This window comes from Passer domesticus, chromosome 37 (genome assembly GCF_036417665.1).
Source record: "Passer domesticus isolate bPasDom1 chromosome 37, bPasDom1.hap1, whole genome shotgun sequence".
In the NCBI taxonomy this organism is placed as follows: domain Eukaryota; kingdom Metazoa; phylum Chordata; class Aves; order Passeriformes; family Passeridae; genus Passer; species Passer domesticus.
This window is the reverse complement of record NC_087510.1, coordinates 440,194-465,711: the sequence shown is the minus strand read 5'-3', so window position 1 is coordinate 465,711 and position 25,518 is coordinate 440,194. Positions and strand designations below refer to the sequence as shown.

Sequence of the window (25,518 nt, the reverse complement as noted above, 5' to 3'; positions counted from 1 at the left end):
AAGTTTGGGGTTCCCAGCACGCCCCAGTTTGGGGTCTTGGTGCCCCCATCCCGCTCACCTGGCCCGTGGGTGCTCCTGTCCCTGTGCAGCCGCTGGGGACTGGAGCCAACCCTGTCCTGCCCCCCCCAAATCCCCCCCCAGTTCCCCCCCCGGGTTCCCTCCAGATGCTGATGGGGAAGGGGGGAGGAGGAGAGAGCCCCCCCCACCCCGGTTTGGCCGAACTCCCGCATCCCCCTGTCCCGCCCCCCAATTAAACCAGATGTTAATTACTGGGGAGGGGTCAGGGGATTAGGGGTACCCACCCCCAAACACATCCCCAGAGGGTCCCATGGTGGGGCTGAACCCCCGGGGGGTTTGGGGGGGCCGGGCGGGCCCTAATCCCCCCCAGATGTCGGATTATCGGGGGGGGGGGGGATAATCCACTGCTCATCTGCAGCCAGGACCCCCCCAGCACCAGATGGGGGGGGGGGGGACACGAGGGGGCTGAGGGGGGGGCTCTGGGGACCTGAGGGGGATCTGTGGGAACATTTGGGGGGCTCAGGGGGCCATGGAGACGCACGGTGGGGGCGTCTGTGGGGAACATGGAGGGGGGTGACCAAGGAGAACTTTGAGGGGTCCTGAGGGGACAAGGAGGGGACACTGGGGGGGTCAGTGGGTCCCGGGGGGTGTCAGTGGGTGTCGGGGGGTCCCGGGGGGGTTATGGGGGGGCACTGGGGGGGGTTCGAGGGGCCCCAGAGCGGGCGGAGCCGTTCCCGCCAAAACTCCGCCTCAGCCGTTCCCGCGCAAACCGCGGCGTGCGCCTCCCGCCGCCGCCAGGCCACGCCCCCACATTGAGACACGCCCTTCGCATAACCACGCCCCATTGCGTAAACCCCGCCCCTAAAGCTAGGCCACACCCCTCCGCGCCTTACGGCTTTTTCGCGACTCCCCCGCCCCCTGCTAGCGGTGCTTTACGGCCGTGTTAGTGTTTTACGACCGCGGCGGGCCGCGTTGTGCGGGTGCGGGGCCGGGGGGCGATTCTGGGGGTCCCGGGGGGAACTCGGGGGTGCGGGAGAGCCTGGAGAGGGGTGGGGGGATCCTGGGGGGTGGTCACCTCCCTTTAACTCCCTCCTGACCATCGCAGGGGCCATGGCTGCGGCCGAGCGGGACCCGCACGGGAGGGGCGAGGAGGAGGAGGAGGAGGAAGAAGAGGAAGAGGAAGAAAAAGAGAAGGAAGAAGAGGAAGAAGAAGGAAAGGAGGGGGAAGAAGAGGAAGAAAAGGAGGAGGAAGAGGAAGAAAAGGGGGAGGAAGAGGAGGGTGCCGAGGCCCCCTCCGCCCCCCCCCCGAAGCCGGTGGTGCCGGGGGTCCTTTATTTGTCCTTCCTCCCGCCGGGCTTCGGGCCCCGCCAGGCCCGGGCGCTGCTGCGGCCGCACGGGGAGCTGGGCAGGGTCTTCCTGCAGCCCCGCGGTGAGTCCGGGGGTCCCCGGGGTGCCAGGGGGTCCCTGGGGTGGGGGGGTCAGGGACCCCGGCAATGGGGGAAGGGCGGGGGGCTTCCCCCAGACCCCTTCAGGTGCAGAATTCGGGGGTCAGCTCCCTCCCAGCCCAGCTGACCCCCACGGAGGGGGGTTCAGCACCCTTGGGTGGGGATTCAGCACCCTTGGGTGGGGGTCTCGGCCCCGTCTCTCAGCGCCCCCTCCCCGCTCCCGCAGGAGGCTCCGTGCGGCGGCGGCGGCAGCGCCCGGGGGGGCCCCCGGCCGTGGCGTTCGCCGAGGGCTGGGTGGAATTCCGGGACAAACGCGCGGCCAAACGCGCGGCCAAAATCCTGCACGGGGCCCCCATGGCCCCCCGGCCCCGCAGCCCCTTCCGCCATCACTGCTGGAGCATCAAGGTGGGGCTCGGGGGGTCCCGGGGAGGGGGCTCGGGGGGCCTGGGTGCTCCAGAATGGTTTAAGGGGGGCTTGGATCCCTTTTTGGGGGGTGTGAGATTATTTTTGGGGGGTTTGAGATCCGTTTTGGGGGGGTCTGAGATCCCTTTGGGGAGGTCTGAGATCCCTTTTGGGGGGTCCCAGATCCCTTTTTGGGGGTCTCAGACCTTTGGGTGCCCTGGGGGAGGGGGGGGGGGCACCTGTGGGTTCCTGGGTCGTTGGGACCCTTCATGGGTGAGGGGCTGGGGTAGCCCTGGGTCCCTTTTTGGGGGTCCCAGATTTTTAGGGAGCACCTGGGTTGGTTTTTTGGGGGGTCTCGGATGGTTTTGGCCCACGGGGGGTTCCTCTTTTAGGGTTCAGGGGGGTCCCCGACCCTGAGGGTGGGGCTGTTGGGAGACCCCTCCCACAAACCTAAACCAGCTGAGGGGGGAGGTTTGAGCACCCCAAAACCTTACTGGGGGGGCGGTCTGGGGTCGTTTGGGGGTGCCCTGACCTGTGCCCACCCCCCCAGTACCTGCCCGGGTTCCGGTGGCCTCACCTGAGCGAGCGGCTCAGCTACGAGCGCCAGGTGCGGGCGCAGCGCCTGCGCGCCGAGGTGGCCCAGGCCAAGAGGGAGGGGGGCTTCTACGCCCGCCGCGCCTCCAAGGACCCCCCCAAAACCTCCCGAGACCCCGCGGCCCCCGCCCCGACCTGGGGCTTCGCACAACGACCCACCGAGGAGGAGATCTGGCGGCGCAAAGCTCGGCCCCCCCCCGGCCGCGCCCCCCCAGAGCCTGCTGGAGAAGGTGTTTGGGACAGGCAGGTGAGACCCCCCCTCAAATCTGGGGGGGCTCAGGCGTCCGGGAGGGGCCCTTGGCACGCCAGGGCCTCCTCCGGACGCCGATGCCTTTCTCAAGGATCGCAGAATGTTTTATTTTTCTCCTTAAAACTTTTATTACTTTTAACAAAAATAATTCCTCGCGGTCTCTTTAAATTCTGCCGAGGGGGCGGGGCCGAGGGGAGGGGGCGGGGTTATGGCTTCGGCGCGAAACTCCCTGAAGGCAGCGCGGGGGGCGGGGAGTGGGAGTGGCTTAAGCAGCGCAGGCCACGCCCCTTTACCATAAAAGGACGTGGGCTAAGAAAGCAACAGCAGGTGAAAGGTGCGTGTGGGCGGGGCCTGTTCCGAGGGGCGGGGCCGGAGGAAGCCACGCCCCTCACCACGCCTTAAACAGGTCATTTAAATCTCTACAAAGGGCAGGGCTCTTAAAGGGGCCGCGCCCCCTTTTTGGGGGGCGGTTCCAGTGTCAAAAATAGAAGCTCTGGGGGGTGGGGGAGGGGCCCCAGTATGGCACTGGGGAAATGGGAGAACGAACAAACTCGGGGCCCCATAAACCTGATGTCCCCATAAACCTGGGGGGTGGGGGGCAAGCCCCCCAAAAATGGGTGCTGAGAGCACCCCAATATCCCTGGGAAACCGAATGGGGGGAGTGGTACCAAACTGGGGACTCCCCCCCTCAAAATGCCACTCCTGGGGTCCCTCAGCCTTGCTGTGCCAGTGGGGGAGGGGTAACCTGACCCTGTGGGGGGGGGCAGGGGTCCCCAAAATCGGGGTGTCACCCTGGGGTCCCCCTGAATCCCCACAGGGGGGTCCTGGAGCCCCCAAACCTGGGGGGGCACCCCAGAATCTGCCGGTGATGGTCTGGGGGTGCCGCTCCCACCCTGGGGACCCCCCAGTGCCCCTCCCCCACTACACCCAAGGCTCCATCCCCAAATCCCACTCCCCAAAGGTGCAACACCCCATCCCTCCTCCCCACCCCCACATTCCCCAATTTCAGTTCCCCCCCCTCACTTTTAGGTCCCTCATTTTCCTCTCCCCCTCCCAATTTTATTCCCCCCCAATTCCAGTTCAACCATCGCTTCCCAACACCCCAAATTTTGCTTCCTTTCCCATTTGCCTTCCCCATCCCATCCACATCCCCCTCCCCACATTTTTCACTCCCATCCCCCCCCCCATTTGCTCCCCCCCACCCCAATCCCCTCCTCCCCAACCCCCCCCATCCCTCAGTGCCCCTCCCCCGCCAGCATCTGGCAGGGCCGGCAGCAGCGCCCCCCCCTCACCAGGACATGGCAGCGGGGGGCGGGGGGCCGGGCCGGGGGTCCCGGGCAGGGCCCGTAGGCCTCGAGGTCGCAGAGCAGCTCCACCAGGTCCAGCACGGAGCGCAGGGGGGGGCGCCGGGCCAGCACCTCGTGCCCGGGGGGCACCGGGCGGCCGCGGGCCACCAGGACGCGGAAAGCCAGGCCCGGGTTGAGCAGCACGGCGGCCGCGGCCATGGAGGAGCGGGGGCAGCGCTGCACCAGCCGCAGCCCCCGCGCCGGGCACGGCCCGGGACCCCCGTCAGCCCCCACCACCCCCCAGTGAGCCGGGAGCGGAATCTCGGCCAGTTCCTCCAGGAAGGAGCCGGGCCAGAGCTGGGGAGCGGGGGGCAGCGGGAAGGGCTGTGGGGGGGAAGGGGTTAATGGGGTGGGGGGAGCACTTAAGAGCCCCCCCAAGAACCCCCCCAGCCCGCAGGAGCCTCCTTGTGAACCCCCTTGCTTTGAGAGCCTCCCAAAAACCCAAGGGTCAGCCCCAGAGGCCTTTCCAGAGCTCACCAGGACCCCAAAAACCTCCCCCGTCCCAAAAATCCCCAAATTAACAGGACCCCAAAAACCTCCTCACTCCCAAAAATCCCTTCCCCAACTCACCAGGATCCCCAAAACATCCCCCCTCCCAAAAATCCCTTCCGCAATTCATCCGGACCCCAAAAAACGCCCCCCTCCCAAAAATCCCAAATTACCAGGATCCCACAACCCCTTCCCTAAAGTTCACATTTCTCACACCCCCCCTCCCCAAATTTCCTCTAAATCCCCCTCAGGACACCCCCAACTCCTTCCCAAGACCCCTCAATCCATTAAAATCCTCCCCATGACCCCCCAAAGTTCCTCAGGACCCTCCCCAAATCCTCTGACCCCCCCTCCCCGACGAATCCCCCGCTCTTGCTCACCACTCGGCTGCTGCCCTCCTCCTCCTCTTCCTCCTCCTCCTCCTCACTCTCATCCAGCACCACCAGCTGTGCAGGGGGGTGCTGGGGGGGCACCTGGGGATGAAGGCAGAGGCTCAGGACCCCCCCCCCCCAAATAGCAGGGACCCCCCCCAAACCCCAGGGTCCCCCCCTTACCGGCACCAGGGACGCGCTGGGCTGGGGCTGCTCCTGCTTCACGCGGGGGGTGGCGGCGATCAGGACCCCCAAATCCCCGGGGGGGGGCTGGAAAAGGAGGGGGGTCAGGGGCGTTATGGGGGTCCCAGACACCCCGAGGAGGCTCAGGGGGAGTTTGGGGTCCCACTCACCCTTTGGGGGGCGACGCTGGGCTCCGGGGGGGCCCCTTTGAGGCGGGGGGGCCGAGGCGATGAGGAGCCCCAGGCGAGGGTCCTGGGGGGCAGGGGGGGTCACAGGGGGGTCCCAGGTGTCCAGGGAGGGTCCCAGGCAGCCGGGGGGTCTCACCTCGAGGCGGGGGAGGGGTCCCGCCTCCTCCTTGATGGGGCAGAGGCGCAGGGGGGGGCCCAGGATGGGCCCAGGGCCGTTCTCAGCCCCCCCCAGCAGCTCCTTCTCCTGGGGGGGAGGAGCAGGTCAGGGCAGCCAGGTGAGACCCCCACCCAGTCCCCCCCAGGTATCCAGGAGGAACCCCCCACACCCCCCAAAAAAGGACCCAGGTGTCTGCAGAGAACCCCACACCTCACCCCCCGTGGGGAAACTGAGGCACACACAAGCCTTGGGGTCACGGCGGAGGGGACCGAGGCATCTGGGGGTCCCCAAAACCCCCCAAAGCCCCTCCCGCGGGGTGGGGGCGTGGGGACACCTTGGTCCCCTCCCCCGACGCCTGGGTCCCCCCGAGGGGGGAGGGTCCGTGCAGAGCAAAGCAGCAAAGCAAGCACAGCAAATTGGGGGGGGGTGGGGTTATTTCTGGGGGGTGGGGGGGGTGAGGGTCTCGTGGGGGTGGGAGGAGCATTTTGGGGTCCCCCCTGAGCGGAGGGGGGGTCCCGTTACCTTGCGGGGGGGGCGGGGCGGGCGGCGGCGGCGGCTCCGGGCGGCGGCGCGGGGGGGCCGGGGGGGCCGGCGGCGGCGGGGCCTGGACAGGGGGAGGGGGCGGCCGCTCCAGGGGGGCCCCCAGCGACCCCCCCCCCACCGGCAGCAGCCGCCTCTGCGCCAGGAGAGAGACCTCAGAGCGGGTGGGGCAGTTCCGAGGGGAGGGGGATGTGGATTTTGGGGAGGGGGGTGCACAAATGCAGGAAGAACCCCGCCCCCCCAGATGGGCGTGGCTGGCAGAGGGACCCCCACCCCTTCCCCCCAAAAGAGACCCAGGGTAAGCCCTCCAAAGCCAAGCAATGCAGGAAGGAGCCAGGCGTCCAGGCAACCCCCTGCCCCCAAAAAAACAGGACCCAGGTACCGGCCAATGCCCCCCTCCCACCCAAACTTGTCCATACTGGTCCAAACTGGGCTGCACCTAGCGCCGGGGAGGCCGGGGGAGCCTGAACCTTGCGCGTGCCTCAGTTTCCCCAGCCGAAGGAGTCGGGTCGCTGAGGAAAGGGGGCGGAGGGGATGGCTGGGACTCGCTGGGAGGTTACTGGGAGGCACCGGGAGGAAGCACTGGGGGGCACCCACCATGGCACAGCGCAGGCACTGCCTCCAGCGGCACTTCTGGCGCTTGAGGTTCTGCCCCCCGAATTTGGGCTTGTCCCGGCAGAAGTCGCAGCGGCCGCAGTCGGCCGGGCGCCGGCAGGCTGCGCACACCCCGCAGCGCCGGCTGGCCCGGCTCCGCACCCCCCGCTGCCGGCAGAGAGCGGCGTCACCCCCGGGTCCCCAGCTGTCCCCAGGGCCCGCCGCACGGAGTGTCCCCAGGGCGACTGGTGTTAGTGTGGGAGCAGCTATTAGGAGCGTTACGGTAGATGCGGCAGTATTAGGGGTATTACGGCAGCCAGGCAGCAGCAGCGGGTTAGGCACAAGGCAGACATTCCGGTAGGAGCAGCTATTAGAGGCATTACGGTATCTGAGCCCCAATATTTGGGCCATTACGGTATCTGCACCCGACTATTAGAACCATTACAGTATCTCCACCCCGCTATTAGAGGCATTATGGTATCCGCATTCTGCTATTAGAGACATTACGGTATCTGAGCCCCAGTATTTGAGGCCTTACGGTATCTGCATTCTGCTATTAGAAGCATTACGGTACCTGAGCCCCCGTATTTGAGGCATTCTGGTATTTGCACTCCACTATTAGAGGCATTACGGTATCTGAGCCCTGATATCAGAGGCATTACAGTATTTAAGCCCTGCTATTAGAGGTATTACGGTACCTGCACCCCACTATTAGAAGCATTATGGTACCTGAGCCCCAATATTTGGGGCATTACGGTATCTGCACCCCATTATTGGTACCTTGGGTCCTGCTATTAAAGCAGTAGCAAGTATTAGGAGAATTATGGTAACCAAACCCTGCTCTGAGGGGTTTTGGGGTACCTGAACCCCATTATGTGGAGCATTGCAGTGCTGCAACTCCACAGCCAGGGTTGCTCAGGCTGTGCATCAACAGTGAACAGTTTTTGGGGTGTCACAATGACCTGGCCCCAGCATTAGGGGTATTATGGTACTGGCACCCCAAAATTAGTGAGGTTTGAATGTGCTGAACCCCAACATTCAGCCTTGAAACAGCTCATAGGATTATTACGGTACCTGCACCTCATTATTGCAGGGCCTGAACCCCAGTATTAGTGGCTGGCACAGCCTTTAGGAAAATTACAGCAGCTGCACCCCAATATCCTGAATCCTGAACATCGGCATTAGGGGCTGGAACAGCCACTAGGATCATTACGGTACCTGCACCCCAGTACTGCCCCCTTTCACAGGCCCCTATATTAAGGGCTTTACAGCTTCCCCCCTGCCCCAATAGCTGCTCTGGAAGGGGCGGGGCCACTGTGGAAGGGCGGGGCTAACATACATGGGGCGGGGCCAAGGCCTGTCACTCACCCCGCGGGGCCCAGGGGCCTTCGGGGGTCGCCCCGGCTTCTTCTTCTCCTTGCCCTTGGTCAGCAGCTTCTGGGAGGGAGGGGGGGCTCGTGGGGGGAGCCGGGGGTTCCAGCTGTGCCCAGCTGTGCCCAGGGGGGTCCCACTCACTCTGTGCCTGGCGCTGGAGGCGTCGCTGGGCTCCCGCTCCACGAGGGGCTTCCACTTCTGGGGGGAGAAACGGGGCTGAGGGGGGCACCCCGGGGTCCCCCCTCCCCAGAACACCCGGGGGTCCGCGCTGTGCCACAGCCCGGGGGTCCCACACTCACCTCTGCCAGGGACCGGGGGCTCTGCGGCTTCTTGGCCACCCTGGCTTTCTGGGGGGACACAGGGTGGGGGGTCAGCAGGGGACAATGGGGTGGGGGGACACCCCAGGGTGACACCGGGGCAGGAGCGGGGAGGGGGAGTGGGGAAGTGCTGGGGGGCTCAGGGAAGGTCGGGGATGGCAGGGGGGACACGGGGGGGCCCAGGGAAGGTCGGGGATGGGAAGAGGGACACTGGGGGGCTTTGGGGGTCCCAGGGAAGGTCAGGGATGGCAGGGGTGACACCGGAGGGGCTCCGGGGGGACAGTCCCACCTTGGGGCGCAGGCAGCGGCGCCGCAGGCAGCGCCACTGGCGCTTGAGGCCGGGCTGCAGGCGCCGCAGGCAGATGCAGCAGCTGCCGCAGTCCTCGGTGCTCAGGCAGCCGGCGCAGGAGCCGCAGCCCAGGCCCTGCGAGGACAGGGGGTTACTTGGGAAAGCAGGGAAAACACGGGAAAATAAACATGGGATAACACTCGGGGATATAGGAGGACGTGGGTGAATGAGCAGCCACAGACAAGGGACATTGACAGGGACAAGGAAGGAGCTGCAGCCCAGGCCCTGTGGGGACATGGGGGTTACCCAGGAGAGCAGGGAAAAGATGGGGAAATAGAGGAAAATATGGGATAACAAACATGGGATAACGCTCAAGGGTATAGGAGGACGTGGGTGAATGAGCAGCCACAGACAAGGGACAGGGACAAGGAAGGAGCTGCAGCCCATGCCCTACAGGGACAGGGGGTTACCCAGGAGAGCAGGGAAAATACAGGGAAATATGGGAAAACATGGGAAAATATGGGATAATAAACATGGGATAACACTCGGGGATACAGGACGACGTGGGTGAATGAGCAGCCACAGACAAGGGACAGGGATGGGGACAGGGGACAAGGCAGGAGCCACAGCCCAGGCCCTGCGGGGACACAGCGTGGGGACACGGGGGTACCCGGGAGACAAGGGGGGGCTTGTGACACTGGGGGGGGTGCTGGTGACAGTGACAAGGGGGTGCTGGTGACACCGAGGGGGGTGACACTGACAAGGGGGTGCTGGTGACAGTGACAAGGGGGTGCTGGTGACAGTGACAAGGGGGTGCTGGTGACACCGAGGGGGGTGACACTGACAAGGGGGTGCTGGTGACATCCAGGCAGGGTGACAGTGACGAGGGGGTGCTGGTGACACTGGGGGGGTGCTGGTGACACTGAGGGGGGGTGACAGTGACAAGGGGGTGCTGGTGACAGTGACAAGGGGGTGCTGGTGACACCGAGGCAGGGTGACAGTGACAAGGGGGTGCTGGTACCTTCTTGACGATGCGCAGGCAGCGGCGCAGGAGGCACTTGGGGGTCCGGCCGGGCCCGGAGGGGCCCCCGGGGGGGTTGCGGGCGCAGGCGCTGCAGATCCCGCAGTCCTCGGGGATGCGGCAGGCCTGGCACGTGCCACAGCCCACCCGCTGTGGGGAGGGGGTGTCAGGGCTCTGGGGGGGGCCCCCAAACCCCCTGAGGGGTCTGGGGAACGCCCAGGGGCACCATCTGACCCCCCTGAGGGAGCGGGGGTACCTTGTAGAATCGCTGCTCGCGGTTGAAGTCTCGTCTCTGGGCTGGGGGGGTGGAGGAAGGGGGTCAGGGTCACCCCAACTTTCCTGGGATCTCCCCCTGATCCCCCTCCCAAACTCATTCAGGCTCCCTTCCCCCCAGAATGGTCCAAAAACAGGGAAAAGGAGGCAGGGAAGAATCAGGGAGAAGGAGGAACTGGAAGTTTCAGAGGATTAAAATTATAATTACAAGGCTGAAGAAATTCAAGGAAAGATGATGATGATGGAGAGGGAAAACCCCAGGGAACGAAAGACAAGAACAACCGGAAAATGAGGAAGAGAATAAAACAGAAAAAGCTCTGAGAGAGCTGAGGAAGGTGGGAGAAAGACTGAGAGAATGAGGAGGAGCACGAAGAGGATGAAGAGGAGCATGAAGAGGATGAGAAGGAGCACGAAGAGGATGAGGAGGAGGGCTCTGAGGCCGAAGCTCACCACGGCAGTCGGGGCAGAGCCAGCGGCAGCGGCGCTGGGGGGGCAGGGACACCCCTGGGAAGAGGCTCTGGCAGCCAGCACAAAGCCTGTAGAGGAGGGAGTGGCATTTTGGGGGGTGCCAGGGGGACCCCAACACCCCCAATGCCCCCCGTGATCCCACAACGCCCCTGAGGGAACCACCAAAACTCCCCCCAGGGACCCCAATCCCTCCCCCCTGGGGTCACCCCCAGCTCCTGGGACCCCCTCCCCACACCAAGAGTTCCAGGGGATCCCCATCCCCACACCTGGAGGACCCCACGACCCCCCAGGGACCCCCCATTCCCCCACTCACGCCACCACCCCATCCTGGGGGGGCTCCAGGGGCGGCCGCTTCCGCGTCCTGCGATGGGGGGGCTCCAGTGAGGGCGTGACCACGGCTGGAGAGGGCGTGGCCTCAACTGAAGGAGGTGTGGCCTGGAGAGTCAGGGGCGTGGCCTGGACTGGGATGGGCAGGGCCTGAACTGATGAGGGTGGGGCCTTCTCGGTCTCAGCCCCGCCCACCTCCACCTCCACTTCCACCTCCACCTCCTCCTCCTCCTTTTTGAAGATTTTGGGGGGCTCTGGGAGGGGCCCGGCGGGCAGGTGCCATTTGGGGCTCTTCCTGGCCTGAAAAATAAAAAATGGGGGGGTGTCACAAAAACCTCTTGTGACCCCTCCCCCACTTCAAAACCCCCATTACTGCTCCTCCCCAATTTAAGCACCCCTTGTTCCCCCTCCACCCCCAATTTAGGGTCACCTCAACCTCATTTCCCTCATTTTGAGCAGCTCTTTTTACCCCCCACCTCTTTATTCCACCCCCAATTCCATTTTTAGTATGGGGCTCCCCTCTCAGGAGAGCTCCAGCTTTCCCCCCTCCCCGAGGTTTTTTGGGATTTCTGTGCCCCCCCCCGTGGTTTTTAGGGCCCCCCCGGGTCCCATTCCCCATACCCGGGTGGGGCCAGGTCGCTGCAGCCCCGATTTGAAGTCGAAGTTGCTGAGGTCGTGCCCGGGGCCCAGGAACCGCCGCAGCTCGATCTTACTGCGGAACTTCTGCCCTGTGGGGCTGCCGGGGAGTCGGGTCAGACGGGCCCCAAAATCCCCAGGAACGGCCCCAAAACCCCGCAGGGACCGCTGAGCCCGGGGGAGCCCCCAAATGCCAAAGGGAGGATGGGAGAGGGGGAACAAACACAGCTCAGGGGACCCCAAAACTCTCAAAAAGGACTCATCGAGCCCCAAAATAGCCTGGAAGAATTGGAGGGGACTGGGAATATTTAGGGAAAGGGGAGCTGAGGGGGCCCTGGGGAGCTCCTGGAGAGGGAGATGGGAGAGGGGCTCTGAAACAGCATCGGGGGGTGGGGGGGGAGCCCCCAAATGGGCACGGGATGGGGTCTAGGAGGGAGAAAGGGCAGAACCGGCCCCACCCGCACTCCCGCGGGGGTGGGAGGGGGCGCTGGGGGGTTTTTGGGGACGGGCACCTCCTGTAGTAGGTGTCGCTGCGGCCGCTGGTGGCCCCGGATTTCCGAAAAGCTTCGCGGCGCTGCCAGCCCGGGCCCAGCGCCGGGCACTCGGCCCAGCCCTCCGCCATCCTGCGCGGGGGCTGAGACCCCCGGGAGAGCGGTGGGGAGGGGGTCACGACCCGCCCCGAGAGCCCGAACACCGCCGGACCCCGCCCCCAAACACAGCCGGGCCGCGCCCCCTCCCCACGTGACTCCATCCTCCCCTCCCCCACCGCCAGGGCCACCCCCTCCCCCACACAAACACAGCGCCGAGTCCGCCCCTCCCCCGCAAGGGCACCCCCAAAATCACCCCGGAGTTCCGCCCCCACCACAAACAACCCCCAAACTGCCCTTCCCCCACCCCAAACTGCCCCCAAACTGCCCTTCCCCCACCCCAAACTGCCCCTCCCCCTCACAAACCGACCCTTCCCCCTCACAAACTGCCCAAAACTGCCCCTTTCCCCCTCACAAACAGCCCCTTCCCCTCACAAACTGTCCCCAAGCTCCCCCTTCCCCTCCCTCACGCCCCTTCCCCCACACGAAACCCCCCCCCAGCCGCCCCCCCGTCCCCCTCACGGCCCGCCCTTCCCCACCGGCCGCGTCCTGCCCCGCTCGGATCCCCCTCGCTCAACCCCGCCGCGGCCCCGCAGCCCTCCGGCCGCTCACCGTTCCCATCCGCCCCCGCCTGTGGCGCAGCTCTTCCTCTTCCTCCTCCTCTTCCTCCTCCTCTTCCTCTGGCGACGCCGCGAGGCCGCGGGGGGCGGAGGGGGCGGGGCCCCGCGCCGGAAGCGGAAAAGCCGGGCGGGAAAAGCAGGGGGCAGGGACTGTGGATCACGTGAAGCGGAGTGGACCAATGAGAAACGGCAGAACCAGGCAGGGGCGGGGCGATACGCCACCCGTGGAGAGGGGGAGGCACGTGACCGCGGGGGCACGTGACGGCAGGAGGGCGGGCATATGCTAATTAGGCAATATGTAGGCGTGGCTATGCTAATGAGCCAGGAGCGTTCCCCTGGGGGCCCATTGGGGCCCTTTCCTCTGCCCAGGACCCCCCAAAGGACCCCCCAACACCGCCAGGGACCCCTCCCAGCCCCCCCTTGGATAGTGCTGCCATTTCCCCCCAGGACCCCCCCTCAAAGGACCCCCCAAAACCGCCAGGGACCCCTCCCAGGTCCCCCATGGATGCTGATCCCATTTCCAGCCCCCCACCCGCTAAGGACCCCCCAACCTTCTCAGGACCCCCCCAGCCACCCCCAAGGCTAGCGAAGGGATCCCCACACCCTCTACAGGGTCTGGGGTGGTACCAGAACCTGGAGGCTCCCAAAATTCCCCCAAAAGGCACCCCCAGGATCCCAAAGACCCCACAGGAGCCCCCCTACATCCCACGGACAGCCCAGAGACACCCCCAGACTCCTTTTGCACACCCTGTTTATTTGGGGATGGGGGAACACCCAGGAATCGGGGGTGGGGGGACGTGGGGAGGGGTCTGGGGGGGTTTCGGGGCTCCGGGGGCGGTCAGTGGCCGGGGCAGGCCGTGGTCAGCGGTCCGAGCGCAGGTCCGTGGTCAGCGGGTCGTGCTGGATGGTCTGGTGCAGCATGAGCGCCAGCAGCCCCGCCCGGTTCGTCATGGCCGCCCGCACATTGCGCTCCTGCTCGAACAGCTCGTCCAGCTTGTACCACTGCGGGGACAGGGACGGCGTGGGGACAGGGACAGGGACAGTGTGGGGACAGGGACAGCGTGGGGACAGGGACAGGGACGGCGTGGGGACAGGGACAGGGACAGCGTGGGGACAGGGACAGCGTGGGGACAGCATGGGGACAGGGACAGGGACAGCGTGGGGACAGGGACAGGGACAGCATGGGGACAGGGTGGGGACAGGGACAGGGTGGGGACAGGGACAGGACAGGGACAGGGACACTGTCCTGCTTGAACAGCTCATCCAGCTTGTACCACTGCAGGGACAGGGACAGCGTGGGGACAGCGTGGGGACAGTGTGGGGACAGGGACAGCATGGGGACAGGGTGGGAACAGGGACAGCGTGGGGACAGGGACAGTGTGGGGACAGGGACAACATCCCACTCAAACAGCTCGTCCAGCTTGTACCACTGCAGGAGGAGACAGCATGGGGACAGCGAGGGGACAACGTGGGGACATAGGACAGTGTGGGGACGGCAACAGGGACATGGGAAAGTGTGGGGACATGGGACAGTGCCAAGAACAGTGTGGGGACAGTACTGGGGACAGTGTGGGGACAGCATGGGGACGGGGACATGGGGCAGTGTGGGGAGATGGGGACAGTGTGGGGACACTGCCAGGGACATTGTGGGGATGGGGACAGTGTGGGGACATGGGGACAGTGTGGGTACAGAGTAGAGACACAGGACAGCATGGGGACAAAGGGACACGTCACAGCGTGGAGACACCAGAACACGGGACACCACAGGGACACGGAGCAGTGTGGGGACACTCCGGGGACACCACGGGGACACGGAGCAGTGTGGGGACACTCCGGGGACACCATGGGGACACGGAGCAGTGTGGGGACGCTCTGGGGACACCACGGGGACACAGAGCAGTGTGGGGACGCTCTGGGGACACTGTGGGGACACGGGGCGGTGGCACCCACCACGCGGACGCGCTCCAGGTCCACCTCGGCGCGGCGCAGCTTCTCCCAGCAGTAGTGGCGGTGGCACTTGCGCTTGGGGACGCGGCAGAAGTCCCCGGTCAGCTCGAAGACGTCGCGCACCAGCGGGCACCCGCACACCTCGTCCGCGGGCACCTGGCCGGGCACGGGGTCAGCAGGGCTGGGGACACCCAGAGCCCCTCTGCCACCTCCACGGCCACCCTGGGGTCCTGGCAGTGTCCTGGGTACTGCCCCTGTCCTGTCCCTCCATGTCCACCCTGGGGTCCCAGGAGTGCTCGGGGCACAGATCCCCCAAATTCCACTCCAAAATCTCATTCCGTGCCCATTTTGGGGTCCCAGGAGTGTCCTGGGCACTGCCCCCACCCCCCAAAGCCACCCCGTGCCCAACTTGGGGTCCCAGAAGTGCTCAGGGCACAAATCCCCCAGATTCCGCCCCAAAATCTCGTTCTGTGCCCATTTTGGGGTCTTAGCAGTGTCCTGGGCACTGCCCCCACCCCCCAAAACCTCATTCTGTGCCCACCTTGGGGTCCCAGAAGTGCTCGGGGCACAGATCCCCTAAATTCAACCCCTAAACCTCGTTCTGTGCCCACCTTGGGGTCCCGGGAGTGCTCGGGGCACAGCACCTGCAGCCTCTTGCAGTAGGTTTTGCTCTGGGGGTTGTAAACGTCACAGAACAGCCGGGTGGCCCTGGGGGGACACGAGAGGTGTCCTGGGGTGGGGGGACAGGGGGTTGAGAGACCCCCTCCCCCACAGACAGCCACAAACCCCCACCTCAAACTCAAAACTCCTCAGGCACCTCAAACCCCCTGGGTGCTCCCCCTCAGGGTGATACCCCCACCCCAAAAAGCCTCCCCAGGGTGCTGCCCCTCCCTTCCCAGGAGGATTTAGGGGTCTGGGGTCTGCCCCCCACCCAGAAAGCTCCCCCAGGGTGTCCTTCCCCCCTCCCCCCACCCCCCGAGCCCCCTCCCCACTCACCCCTCGATGCGGGTGGGGTACATGGACCCGAAGGACGTTTGGCTCTCGTACTGCAATGGGGTGGGGGGGGTCAGAATGGGGGCAGGGATGGGACCCTTGAGCCCCCCCAGGGACCCTATGGACCCCCAGCCCCTATAGTGCCCCCCCCGAGCCCTCTCACAGGGTCCCCATGGCCCCCCAGCCCCTACAAAGCCCCTCCCCATGAGACCCCACAGAACCCCCAGCCCCTACAGAGCTTCCAGTAGGTCCCTACTGCCCCCCAGACCCTACAGAAACCCCTATAGTTCTAGAAAGTCCCATGGATAATCTCACAGATCCCAAAAACCCACAGATGATCCCACAGATCCCAGGAACCCACAGGGGCACACAGATCCCATGGATGATCCTACAGACCCCATGGATGATCCCACAAATCCCAGGAACCCACAGACCCCATGGATGATCCCACAAATCCCAGGAACCCACAGACCCCATGGATGATCCCACAAATCCTAGGAATCCACAGACCCCATGGATAATCCCATAAATCCCAGGAACCCACAGGGGCACACAGATCCCATGGATGATCCCACAGATGATCCCACAGATCCCATGGATGATCCCACAAATCCCAGGAACCCACAGGGGCAGACAGATCCCACGGATGATCCCACAGACCCCAGAGGTGCCCCCAGACCCCCCAGATCCCGGGATCACCTTGGCGTAGCAGCGCTCCATGTGCCGCAGGGCCACCTTGGGGTTGATGGGGTGGCCGCAGGACACGCAGAAGATCTGCAGGTCCGTGTCCTCGCTGTCCCCCTCCGTGCTCTGGGGGGACAGCGGGGTCAGGGGGTCCAAGGGGGGACCCAGGGATTGGGGGGACACACGGTTAGGGGGCTCCAGGGGCACCCAGATGCTCCAGAGAGGGGTTTGGGGGGACCCAGGACAAGGTTCAGGAGGGACTCAGAGATTTGGGGGATGCCCAGGGGGGGACCAGAATGGGGGGAATTAAAGGGTTGGGGGCACCGAGGATGGACCCAGGGATTTTGGAGGGGATCCAGGGAAGGGCAGTGGAGGGGGCCTCAATGGGTTTGGGGGCACCCGGAAGTCCGCGAAGGATCAGGGGGGATCTCAAGAAGGACCCATAACAGGGAGAATTAAATGGTTTTTGGGGTCCCCCAGCCCTCCAGGAGCTGTGTGTGGGTACCAGAGGAGCAAGAGGAACCCAGAATGGGAAAAATTAAAAGATTTGGGGGCACCCAGGCATCCATGAAGGACCAAGGGGGATCTCAAGAGGGATCCAAAACAGGGAAAATTAAAAGATCTGGGGGGACCCAGGTGTCCATGAAGGACCAAAGAGGATCTCAAGAGGGACCCAAAACAGGGAGAACTAAAGGGTTTGGGGGGACCCAGGAATCCATGTAGGACCAAGGGGGATCTCAAGAGGGACCCAAAACAGGGAGAATTAAAAGATTTGGGGGCATCCAGGCATCCATGAAGAACAAGGGCGATCACAAGAGGGACCCAAAACAGGGAGAATTAAAGCATTTTTGGTGTCCCCAGCCCCCCGTGAGCCCCAGGGGGTGCCCACCTCCTCGTCCTCGCGGGGCGGGTGCCCCTTGGCGCGGGCGATGAGCCCCTCGAGCTCGTGGAAGCGCCGCTCCATCTCCTGCAGCCGCAGCCGCGCCTGGTGCTGCTCGCGCCGGATGCGCTCCAGCAGCCGCTTGCCGTGCTCCTCCGCCACGCACGGGCTCTGCTGCCACTGCTGGATCCGCTGCGGCAGGATCTCGTAGATCCGGCTGGCATCGAGGGGGAGGAAAGGGTTAATGGGGGCTCCAGGATCCCTGGGATCCACTGCTGGATCCGCTGTGGCAGGATCTCGTAGATCCAGCTGGGATTGGAGGGAAAGGGTTAATGGGGGCTCCAGGATCCCTGGGATCCACTGCTGGATCCGCCACTGGATCTGCTGAGGAAGGGTATTGTAGTTCTGGCTGGGATCAGGGGGAGAAAAGGGTTAATGGGGGCTCCAGGATCCCTGGGATCCACTGCTGGATCCGCTGCAGCAGGATCTCGTAGATCCGGCTGGGATTGGGGGGGAAAGGGTTAATGGGGGCTCCAGGATCCCTGGGATCCACTGAGGCAGGATGTGTTTATATAACTGGTTTATAGCACTCTGTACTGGTTGGTACCGTTCTGTACTGGTTTACACTGGCCTATACTGGTTTGCACTGGTCTGTACAGATCATTACTGGTTTATACTGGTCTGTGCCATTCTGTACTGGTTTATGCTGGTCTATACCAACCTACACTGTTCTGTACTGGTTTATACTGGTCCATACTGCCCGGTACTGTGCTGTACTGGTCTATACTGGTCTACACAGGTCACTACTAATCTGTACTGGTTTATACTGGTCTATACCAGTAGGTTCCATTCTGTACCAGCTTATACCAGTCCACACCGGTCTGTCCTGCCCTGCACTGGTTTATACTGGTCCATACTGGTCCGTACTGGTGGGTACTCACTTGGCAGCCAGTTTGATGCCGCAGGCCTCGCTGCAGTACTTGGAGGGCGGGCGCGCGGGGCGGGTGCAGCCGGGGCCCAGGCACTGGCCCAGCCCCGCGGGGTCGCGGGCGTCGGCGCGCTCGGGGTGCCCGCGGCGCTCGCGGTGCCGCGCCCGCTGCCGGTGCCGCTTGTAGCGCTCCTCCTTCTGCACCAGTTAACACCAGTTACCACCAGTAACCTCCCAGGAACCTCCCAGTAACCACCCCTCCTAGCCCAGCACTGCCAGTGCTGCGCCCACTGCCGCTTGTAGCGCTCCTCCTTCTGCACCAGTTAACACCAGTTAGCACCAGGAACCTCCCAGTAACCTTCTAGTCACCACCCAGTAACCTCCCAGTAACCACCCGGTAACCACCACTCATAGCCCAGCACTCGCGGTGCCGCCCCCGCTGCCGGTGCTGCTTGTAGCGCTCCTCCTTCTGCACCAGTTAACACCAGTTAGCAACAGGAACCTCCCAGTAACCTTCTAGTCACCACCCAGTAACCTCCCAGTAACCACCCAGTAATCACCCAGTAACCACCACTCATAGCCCAGCACTGCCAGTGCCGCGCCTGCTGCCGGTACCGCTTGAAGCGCTCCTCCTTCTGCACCAGGAACCTCCAGTCAGCACCAGTAACCTCCAGTAACGTCCCAGTAACCTTCTTGTCACCACCCAGTAATCACCCAATCACTACCACTCACAGACCAGTAGCTCCCAGTAACTACCACTCATAGCCCAGCACTAGCGGTGTCACGCCCGCTGCCAGTGCTGCTTGTAGTGCTCCTCCTTCTGCACCAGTTAACACCAGTAACCTCTCAGTCACTACCCAGTAATCACCCAGAAATTACCCAGTCACCACCACTCATAGACCAGTAGCTCCCAGTAACCATCACTCATAGCTCAGTAACCACCAGAGCCCTCCCAGTGCCGTGCCCGCTGCTGGTGCCGCTTGCTGCTGGTGCCTTCTGCACCAGTTAGCACCAGTGAGAACCAGTAATGTCCCAGTAATCACGCAGTAACCTCTCAGTTAGCACCACTCATAAACCAGTAACCTCCCAGTCACCACCTCTGGTAGCCCAGCACTGCCAGTGCCTCACCTGCTGCTGGTGCCGCTTGTAGCGCTACTCCTTCTGCACCAGTTAGCACCAGTAACCTCCCAGTCACCCCCCAGTAACCTCCCAGTAACCATCACTCATAGCCCAGTAACCACCAGAGCTCTCCCAGTGCCATGCCCGCTGCTGGTGCCACTTGTAGCACTCCTCCTTCTGCACCAGTCAGAACCATTTAGAACCAGGAACCTCCCAGTAATCACCCCGTAAACACCACTCATAAACCAGTAACCTCCCAGTCACCACCTCTTGTAGCCCAGCACTGCCAGTGCCGTGCCTGCTGCCAGTGCCACTTGTACCACTCCTCCTTCCACACCAGTTAGCACCAGTCACCACCCAGAACCCTCCCAGTACCTCCCAGCAGCTCCCAGTGCTCATTCCGCCATTCCTCCTTCCACACCAGTGAGCACCAGTAACCACCCGCCACCACCCAGTAACCACCGCTCGTAACCCAGCGACCCACGGAACCTCCCAGTAACCCCCAGTATCTCCCAGTGGCCCTCCCAGTAGCTCCACCCTCACCTTCTTGTCCGATTTCTTCTCGCGGCGTTTGACGTGTTTGACCTTCACGGCGCGTTTGCGCAGGACGGGGTCCAGGAACGGCGCGTCCTCGGCGTCACTGAGCCAGGGCTGGCGGGACCAGGGACACACGGGGACACGTGGGGACACGCGGGGGACACGCGGGGTGATGCCCCCGATGCGCCTCAGAGCGTGGCCCGTGAAGGGACACGAGGGGACAACGTGGCCTGAGGTGCCTCGGGCGCGTGGCCTGGTGTGACCGTGTGCCAAGACACGCTGGGGACATGCAGGGACACGCCTGACACGCCTCAGAGTGCCATGGGGACATGTCCTGATGTGCCAGGACATGCTGGGGACATTTAGGGACACGTCTCAGGGCACGGCCCACATGGGGACATTTGGGGACATGCCCAGACAGGGACCGAGGACACGTCTGATACGCCTGAAGCTCACCTTCACACACAAAACCACCTGTGAACAACCTAAAACCAGGCCTAAACTGCCTAAACCAGGTCTAAACACACTAAACCAGGCCCTGATGTGCAAAAACCTCATTCAAATCTGTTCCTGCGGTATTTGGGGGGGTATTTGGGGTGCCTGGTGGGTTTTGGGGTGCCCAGGGGGGCAGATCTGGGGTCCCGAGGAGGTATTTGGGGTGCCTGGAGGGCAGTTTTGGGGTTCTGGGGGCAGTTTTGGGGTCCCAGGGCAGTTCTTGGCATGCCAGGCGGGCAGTTTTGGGGTCCCATGGGGGGCAGTTTTGGGGTCCCAGGAGGGGCAGTTTTGAAGTCCCAAGGCGACAGTTCTGGAGTCCTGGGGCAGTTCTGGGGTGCCGGGGGGGGTCAGCTTTGGGGTCCCAGGGCAGTTATGGGGTGCCAGGGGCAGTTTTAGGGTCCCAGGGCAGTTTTGGGTGCCAGGGGGCAGTTTTTGGGGTCCCAGGGGGGGCAGATTTTGGGGTCCCGGGAGGGCGGTTTTTGGGGTCCCGGGGGGCAGTTTTGGGGTCCCGGGGGGCGGTTTTTGGGGGCTCACCAGGCCGTGCTCGTCGAAGGCGCCGGCGCAGAGCTCCTGGTAGAGCCGGGGGTCGAGGGGCAGCTCCTCATCCGAGAGGCTCTCGGGGGGCCCCGGCCCCCCCAGCTGCGCCTTCAGCAGCTCCAGGTCCCCCTCACGCCCCCGAGCCAGCTGGGGGTGGGGTCAGCACCGCCAGGGACCCCCGGGCCCCCCCCGTGGCACCCCTGGGACCCCCCCGGGATGCCCCCCATGGCACCCCTGGGACCCCGCCGGGATGCCCCCCATGGCACCCCTAGGACTCCCCTGGAATGGCCCCCATGGCACCCCTGGGACCCCCCGCGGGCTCCCCCTTTTGTTCCTGTGCAAGCTGCAGAGGGGGGGTCAACACAGCCAGCGACCCCTGGGACCTCCCCATGGCACCCTCAGGATGCCCCCATCAGTTGGGGGGGGGTCAGCACCCACCAGGGACCCCCTAGGACCCCCCCATGGCACCCTGGAACACCCCCAGGACCCCCTCATGGGACCCCCCTGCACTAACTGGGGGGGGGTCAGCACATTCCTGGGCACCCGCACCCCCTGTACCTGTGAGCCCCCCCCCTCACCCCAAGGACACTGAGGGTTTGGGGTGCCCCTCCTCCCCCCAGCAAGGGCTGGCCCCACCCCCACACCCTTCTCATGGGGATGGGGGGGGTCTGGGGTCCCCCTTCTCCTCCCCCTCCCCTCCCCCCAGGGTCCCAGGGACTCACCGAGGTGGGGAAGTACTTGTAGGACTCCTGTGGGGACACGGAGGGGACACGTAAGTGACATGGGAGTGACACAGGGACACAGGGCATGGGGACACAGAGTGACACAAGGACACGGGACAGTTAGGGACACGAGACATCTTGGAGATGGGTCAGGTGACACAGACACAGGGACATAGGACACTTGGGGACACGAGAGACGTTGGGGACACATCGGGGACACGCTGACAGAGTGACACAGACGTGGGATATAAGGACATAGTGAGACAGGGTGACACAGGGACATGGGACACAAGAGACACTGGGGACATGTTGGGGACACTGTGAGACAGTGACACATGGACATGGAACACCTGGGGACACAGGACACCTTGGGGACACCTGAGGGTGACACAGTGACACGCACAGCAGCTTGCTGGGGACACAGAACACATGAGGAACGGGGGACACAGGGATGTGTCAGGAGTGTGACACATCAGGGACGTGGCAGAAGGTGACAAAGAGACACGAGGACACGGCGAGACAGTGACAAAGGGACACGGGACACGATGACAGAGGAACACAGGACAGGGTGACAAAGGGACAGAGCCACATGACAGGGACACAGTGACAAAGAGCCATGCTGGGGACACGCTGGGGACACACCAAGGCCACCCCAACACCCCCAGCCCTGGCGAGCACCGGGGCCACGCTGAGCACACGCAAAGGACGCTACGAACACACACCAAGGACAGGCTGGGGACACACTGGGGACACGCTGGGGACACGCCAGGTGCCCGCTCACCCGCGCCCGCAGCTGGCACTGCCGCAGCCGGCACTTCTGGCGGATCTTGTTGGGGCCCCCGAATTTCTTCATGTCCCGGCAGAAGTCGCACTGCCCGCAGTCCTCGGGGCGCCGGCACGCCTCGCACTCGCCGCACATGCGGGCCGAGCGCTTGATCTGGGGGGAGACACCCCAAAAACTGGGTCAGGCACACCAGAAAAGGGGTCAGGCACCCCAAAAATGGGATCGGGCACCCCAAAAATGGGGTCAGGCACATCAAAAATGGGGTCAGGCACCCCGAAAATGGGGTCAGGCACATCAAAAATGGGGTCAGGCACATCAAAAACCACCAGGAACACCCCAAATCCCACTAGGGACACCCCTGCCTCGCACTCGCCGCACATGCGGGCCGAGCGCTTGATCTGGGGGAGACACCCCAAAAACGGGGTCAGGCACCCCGAAAATGGGATCAGGCACCCCGAAAATGGGGTCGGGCACCCCAAAAATGGGGTTAGGCACATCAAAAACCACCAGGAACACCCCAAATCCCACTAGGGACACCCCTGCCTCGCACTCGCCGCACATGCGGGCCGAGCGCTTGATCTGTGGGAAGACACCCCAAAAACGGGGCTAGACACCCCAAAAATAGCATCAGGCAGACCAAAAATGGGATAGGCACACTGAAAATGGGGTTAGGCACACAAAAAACCACCAGGAACACCCCAAATCCCACTAGGGACACCTCTGCCTCGCACTCGCCGCACATGCGGGCCGAGCGCTTGATCTGTGGGAAGACACCCCAAAAACGGGGCTAGACACCCCAAAAATAGCATCAGGCAGACCAAAAATGGGATAGGCACACTGAAAATGGGGTTAGGCACACAAAAAACCACCAGGAACACCCCAAATCCCACTAGGGACACCTCTGCCTCGCACTCGCCGCACATGCGGGCCGAGCGCTTGATCTGGGGAGAGACACCCCAAAAACGGGGTCAGGCAACCAAAAAATGGGGTCAGGCACCCCGAAAATGGGGTCAGGCACCCCAAAAACAAAAACACCAGGGACACCCCAAATTCCACCAGGAATACTCCAAATCCCACTGGGGAAAGCCCCACCTTGCACTCCCCAAATGCAGGTTGAGTGCTTGATCTAGGATCAGACACCCCAAGTTGGGGTCAGACACCCCAAAAAACACCCAGGGACTCCCCAGAACCCAAGCTGGGAGGGATTCCAGGCACCCAGAGAAGGTCAGGGGTCCCCCAGATCGTCCCCAAAGCACCCCCCAGCCCCCTGGTGCCCCCAAAATCCTCATCCAAGGGACTCAGGCACCTCCCAGCCTCCCCCCAGAATTGGGATGTCCCCCTTTGGGGGGGTCCCCACCCCCCCAGAGCCCACCTTGGCAGCCCGGCCCTGCTCCAGCTCCTGCCCCTTGGCCCCCTCGTGCTCCTTCTCCCGCCACTTCTTGTGCCGGTAGCGGATCTCCAGGGACGGGTCCTTCTCTGGGGAGGGGGGGTCACAGAGGGGTCAGGGGGTCCACCACCGGGGACACCCCAAAAACGGGGTCAGGCACCCCAGAAATGGGGTCAGGTACCCCAAATTCCACCAGGAACACCCCAAATCCCACCAGAGATACCCCTGCCCTGCACCTGCCGCACATGCTGGCTGAGCACTTGATCTGAGGTCAGACACCCCAAAAAACGGGGTCAGGCACCCCAAAAATGGGGTCAGGCACCCCAAATCCCACCAGGAACACCCCAAATCCCACCAGGGACACCCCCACCTTACATTCACTGCACACACGGGGCTGAGCACTTTTTCTGAGGTCAGACACCCCAAAAATGGGGTCAAGCACTCCAAAAACCACCCAGACACCCCCCAAAAAAACCACCCAGACCCCAGGTATCCCTGGAACACCCCAAGTCAGCCCCCTGCCCCTCTCACTGCAGCCCAACACTCCCAGGTAGCCCTCCAGAGCCCCCCCAAAGCCCCCAGCCCCTCTCACTGTGGCACTACCACTCCCAAATGGCCCCCCAGAGCCCCCTCAAAGCCCCCTGGAGCCCCTCAAAACCCTCCCAGCGACCCCACAGAGCCCCCAGCCCCTCTCATTGTGGCACTGCCACCCCCCAATGGCCCCCCCAGAGCCCCCCCAAGCCCCCCCAGAGCCCCCAGCCCCTCTCACCGCGGCACTGCCGGCAGTACCACTCGCGGATGGCCTTGGCCATGCGCTCGGTGATGTTGATGCAGTCCCCATGGAACCACTCGTTGCAGTTGTCGCAGCCTCTGCGGGACGGGGGTGACACCGGGACCCTCAGCCGGGCACCCCCAAAGCCCCCCAGGGGGACTCTGCACTCCCCCTGCCTCAAGGGACCCCCAAAGACCCTCCCAAGAGGACCCTGCACCCTCCCCCTGCTTCAAGGGACCCCCTCCAACACCCCCAGATATCCGGGACCCCCCAAATCCCACCCCAAGAGGCAGCTGGGACCCCAGCCCTGGGTCCCCCCACGCTGCCCCTCAGATCTGCTGCGACCCCCAGACCCTCCCCAACACCCTGAAGCACTTGGGGACCCCCCAGACCCTCCCTCACATCCCAAAGCACCTGCGGACCCCAATCCCACCCCATTCCCCCTCACATCATGAAGAACCTGGGGACCCCCCAGACCCCCCCTCACATCATGAAGCACTTGGGGACCCCCTCTCACATCCCGAAGCAGTTGTGGACCCCGCTCCCCCCGTTCTCCCACACATCGTGAAGGTATTGGGGACCCCCCAGACCCCCCTCACACCCTGAAGCACTTGGGGACCCCCCTCAGACCCCCCCTCACATCCCAAAGCACCTGCGGACCCCAATCGCCCCCGTTCCCCCTCACATCATGAAAAACCTGGGGACCCCCCAGACCCCCCCTCACATCATGAAGCAGTTGAGGACCCCCCAGACCCCCCCCTCACACCCTAAAGCACTTGGGGACCCCCCAGACCCCCCCTCACATCATGAAGCAGTTGAGGACCCCCCAGACCCCCCCCTCACACCCTAAAGCACTTGGGGACCCCCCAGACCCCCCCTCACATCATGAAGCAGTTGATGTCCGGCTTGCGGCACACGCAATAAACCGGCGCGTTCTCCTCCCCGCCCGGGGCCGCCTCCGCGTCCGAGAATTCGCTGTCCTGAGGGGGTAACGGCGGGGGGTGTCAGGGCCTGGGGGGGTTTCCCAGACACCGAAGACCCCCTGAGCCCCCCGCACGCCCCCGGTTCTCCCCCCACCATCGCTGTCGTCGCCTCCGAGAGACGCTCCCGGCTAGGCCCAACAGCGGCCGGAAGCGGGGGTGTGTCCAACTTCCGCTTCCGGATACGGGCGCGCCCGCCCACAGCATGGCGGCGGCCTGGGGAGAGCAATGGAGGCGGCCATAGGGGGCCGCCATGTTTGGGGG

General features: G+C 64.1%; 3 protein-coding genes across 5 annotated transcripts; 1 reads left to right on the top strand and 2 right to left on the bottom strand.

Annotated features, from left to right (window-relative positions):
- The first annotated feature begins 1,123 nt into the window (after positions 1-1,123).
- On the top strand, positions 1,124-3,112 carry ABT1 (activator of basal transcription 1). The gene is made up of 3 exons (XM_064402275.1): positions 1,124-1,447; positions 1,690-1,868; positions 2,416-3,112. Exons 1-3 carry the CDS (start codon positions 1,129-1,131, stop codon positions 3,109-3,111), a joined length of 1,194 nt encoding a protein of 397 aa, XP_064258345.1. The 5' UTR covers positions 1,124-1,128; the 3' UTR covers position 3,112.
- An 830-nt stretch (positions 3,113-3,942) lies between these two features.
- On the bottom strand, positions 3,943-12,604 carry MBD1 (methyl-CpG binding domain protein 1). The gene is given in 17 exon segments (XM_064402235.1): positions 3,943-4,379; positions 4,925-5,017; positions 5,099-5,185; positions 5,269-5,361; positions 5,363-5,530; positions 6,581-6,745; positions 7,946-8,014; positions 8,093-8,149; positions 8,251-8,298; positions 8,558-8,692; positions 9,579-9,728; positions 9,835-9,875; positions 10,302-10,387; positions 10,633-10,946; positions 11,268-11,382; positions 11,795-11,916; positions 12,482-12,604. Coding segments are annotated over 17 exon segments (2,187 nt in total). The 5' UTR covers positions 12,491-12,604; the 3' UTR covers positions 3,943-3,944.
- Positions 12,605-13,209: 605 nt separating this feature from the next.
- CXXC1 (CXXC finger protein 1) lies at positions 13,210-25,428 on the bottom strand. Of its 3 annotated transcripts, none has more exons than XM_064402270.1 (15): positions 25,352-25,428; positions 25,157-25,254; positions 24,272-24,372; positions 23,488-23,591; positions 22,113-22,268; positions 21,332-21,358; positions 20,607-20,756; positions 19,584-19,691; positions 17,935-18,119; positions 17,003-17,210; positions 16,129-16,239; positions 15,433-15,482; positions 15,048-15,144; positions 14,440-14,592; positions 13,210-13,491 (listed from the first exon to the last, which is right to left on the bottom strand). In XM_064402270.1, the coding sequence occupies exons 1-15, from the start codon at positions 25,352-25,354 to the stop codon at positions 13,351-13,353; spliced, it is 1,692 nt and encodes a 563-aa protein (XP_064258340.1). In that variant the 5' UTR covers positions 25,355-25,428; the 3' UTR covers positions 13,210-13,350. The 3 variants fall into 3 exon arrangements, with proteins under 3 accessions (XP_064258340.1, XP_064258341.1, XP_064258342.1); XM_064402271.1 differs by having other exon boundaries at positions 20,607-20,642; XM_064402272.1 differs by lacking the exon at positions 20,607-20,756.
- Between the last annotated feature and the right edge of the window lie 90 nt (positions 25,429-25,518).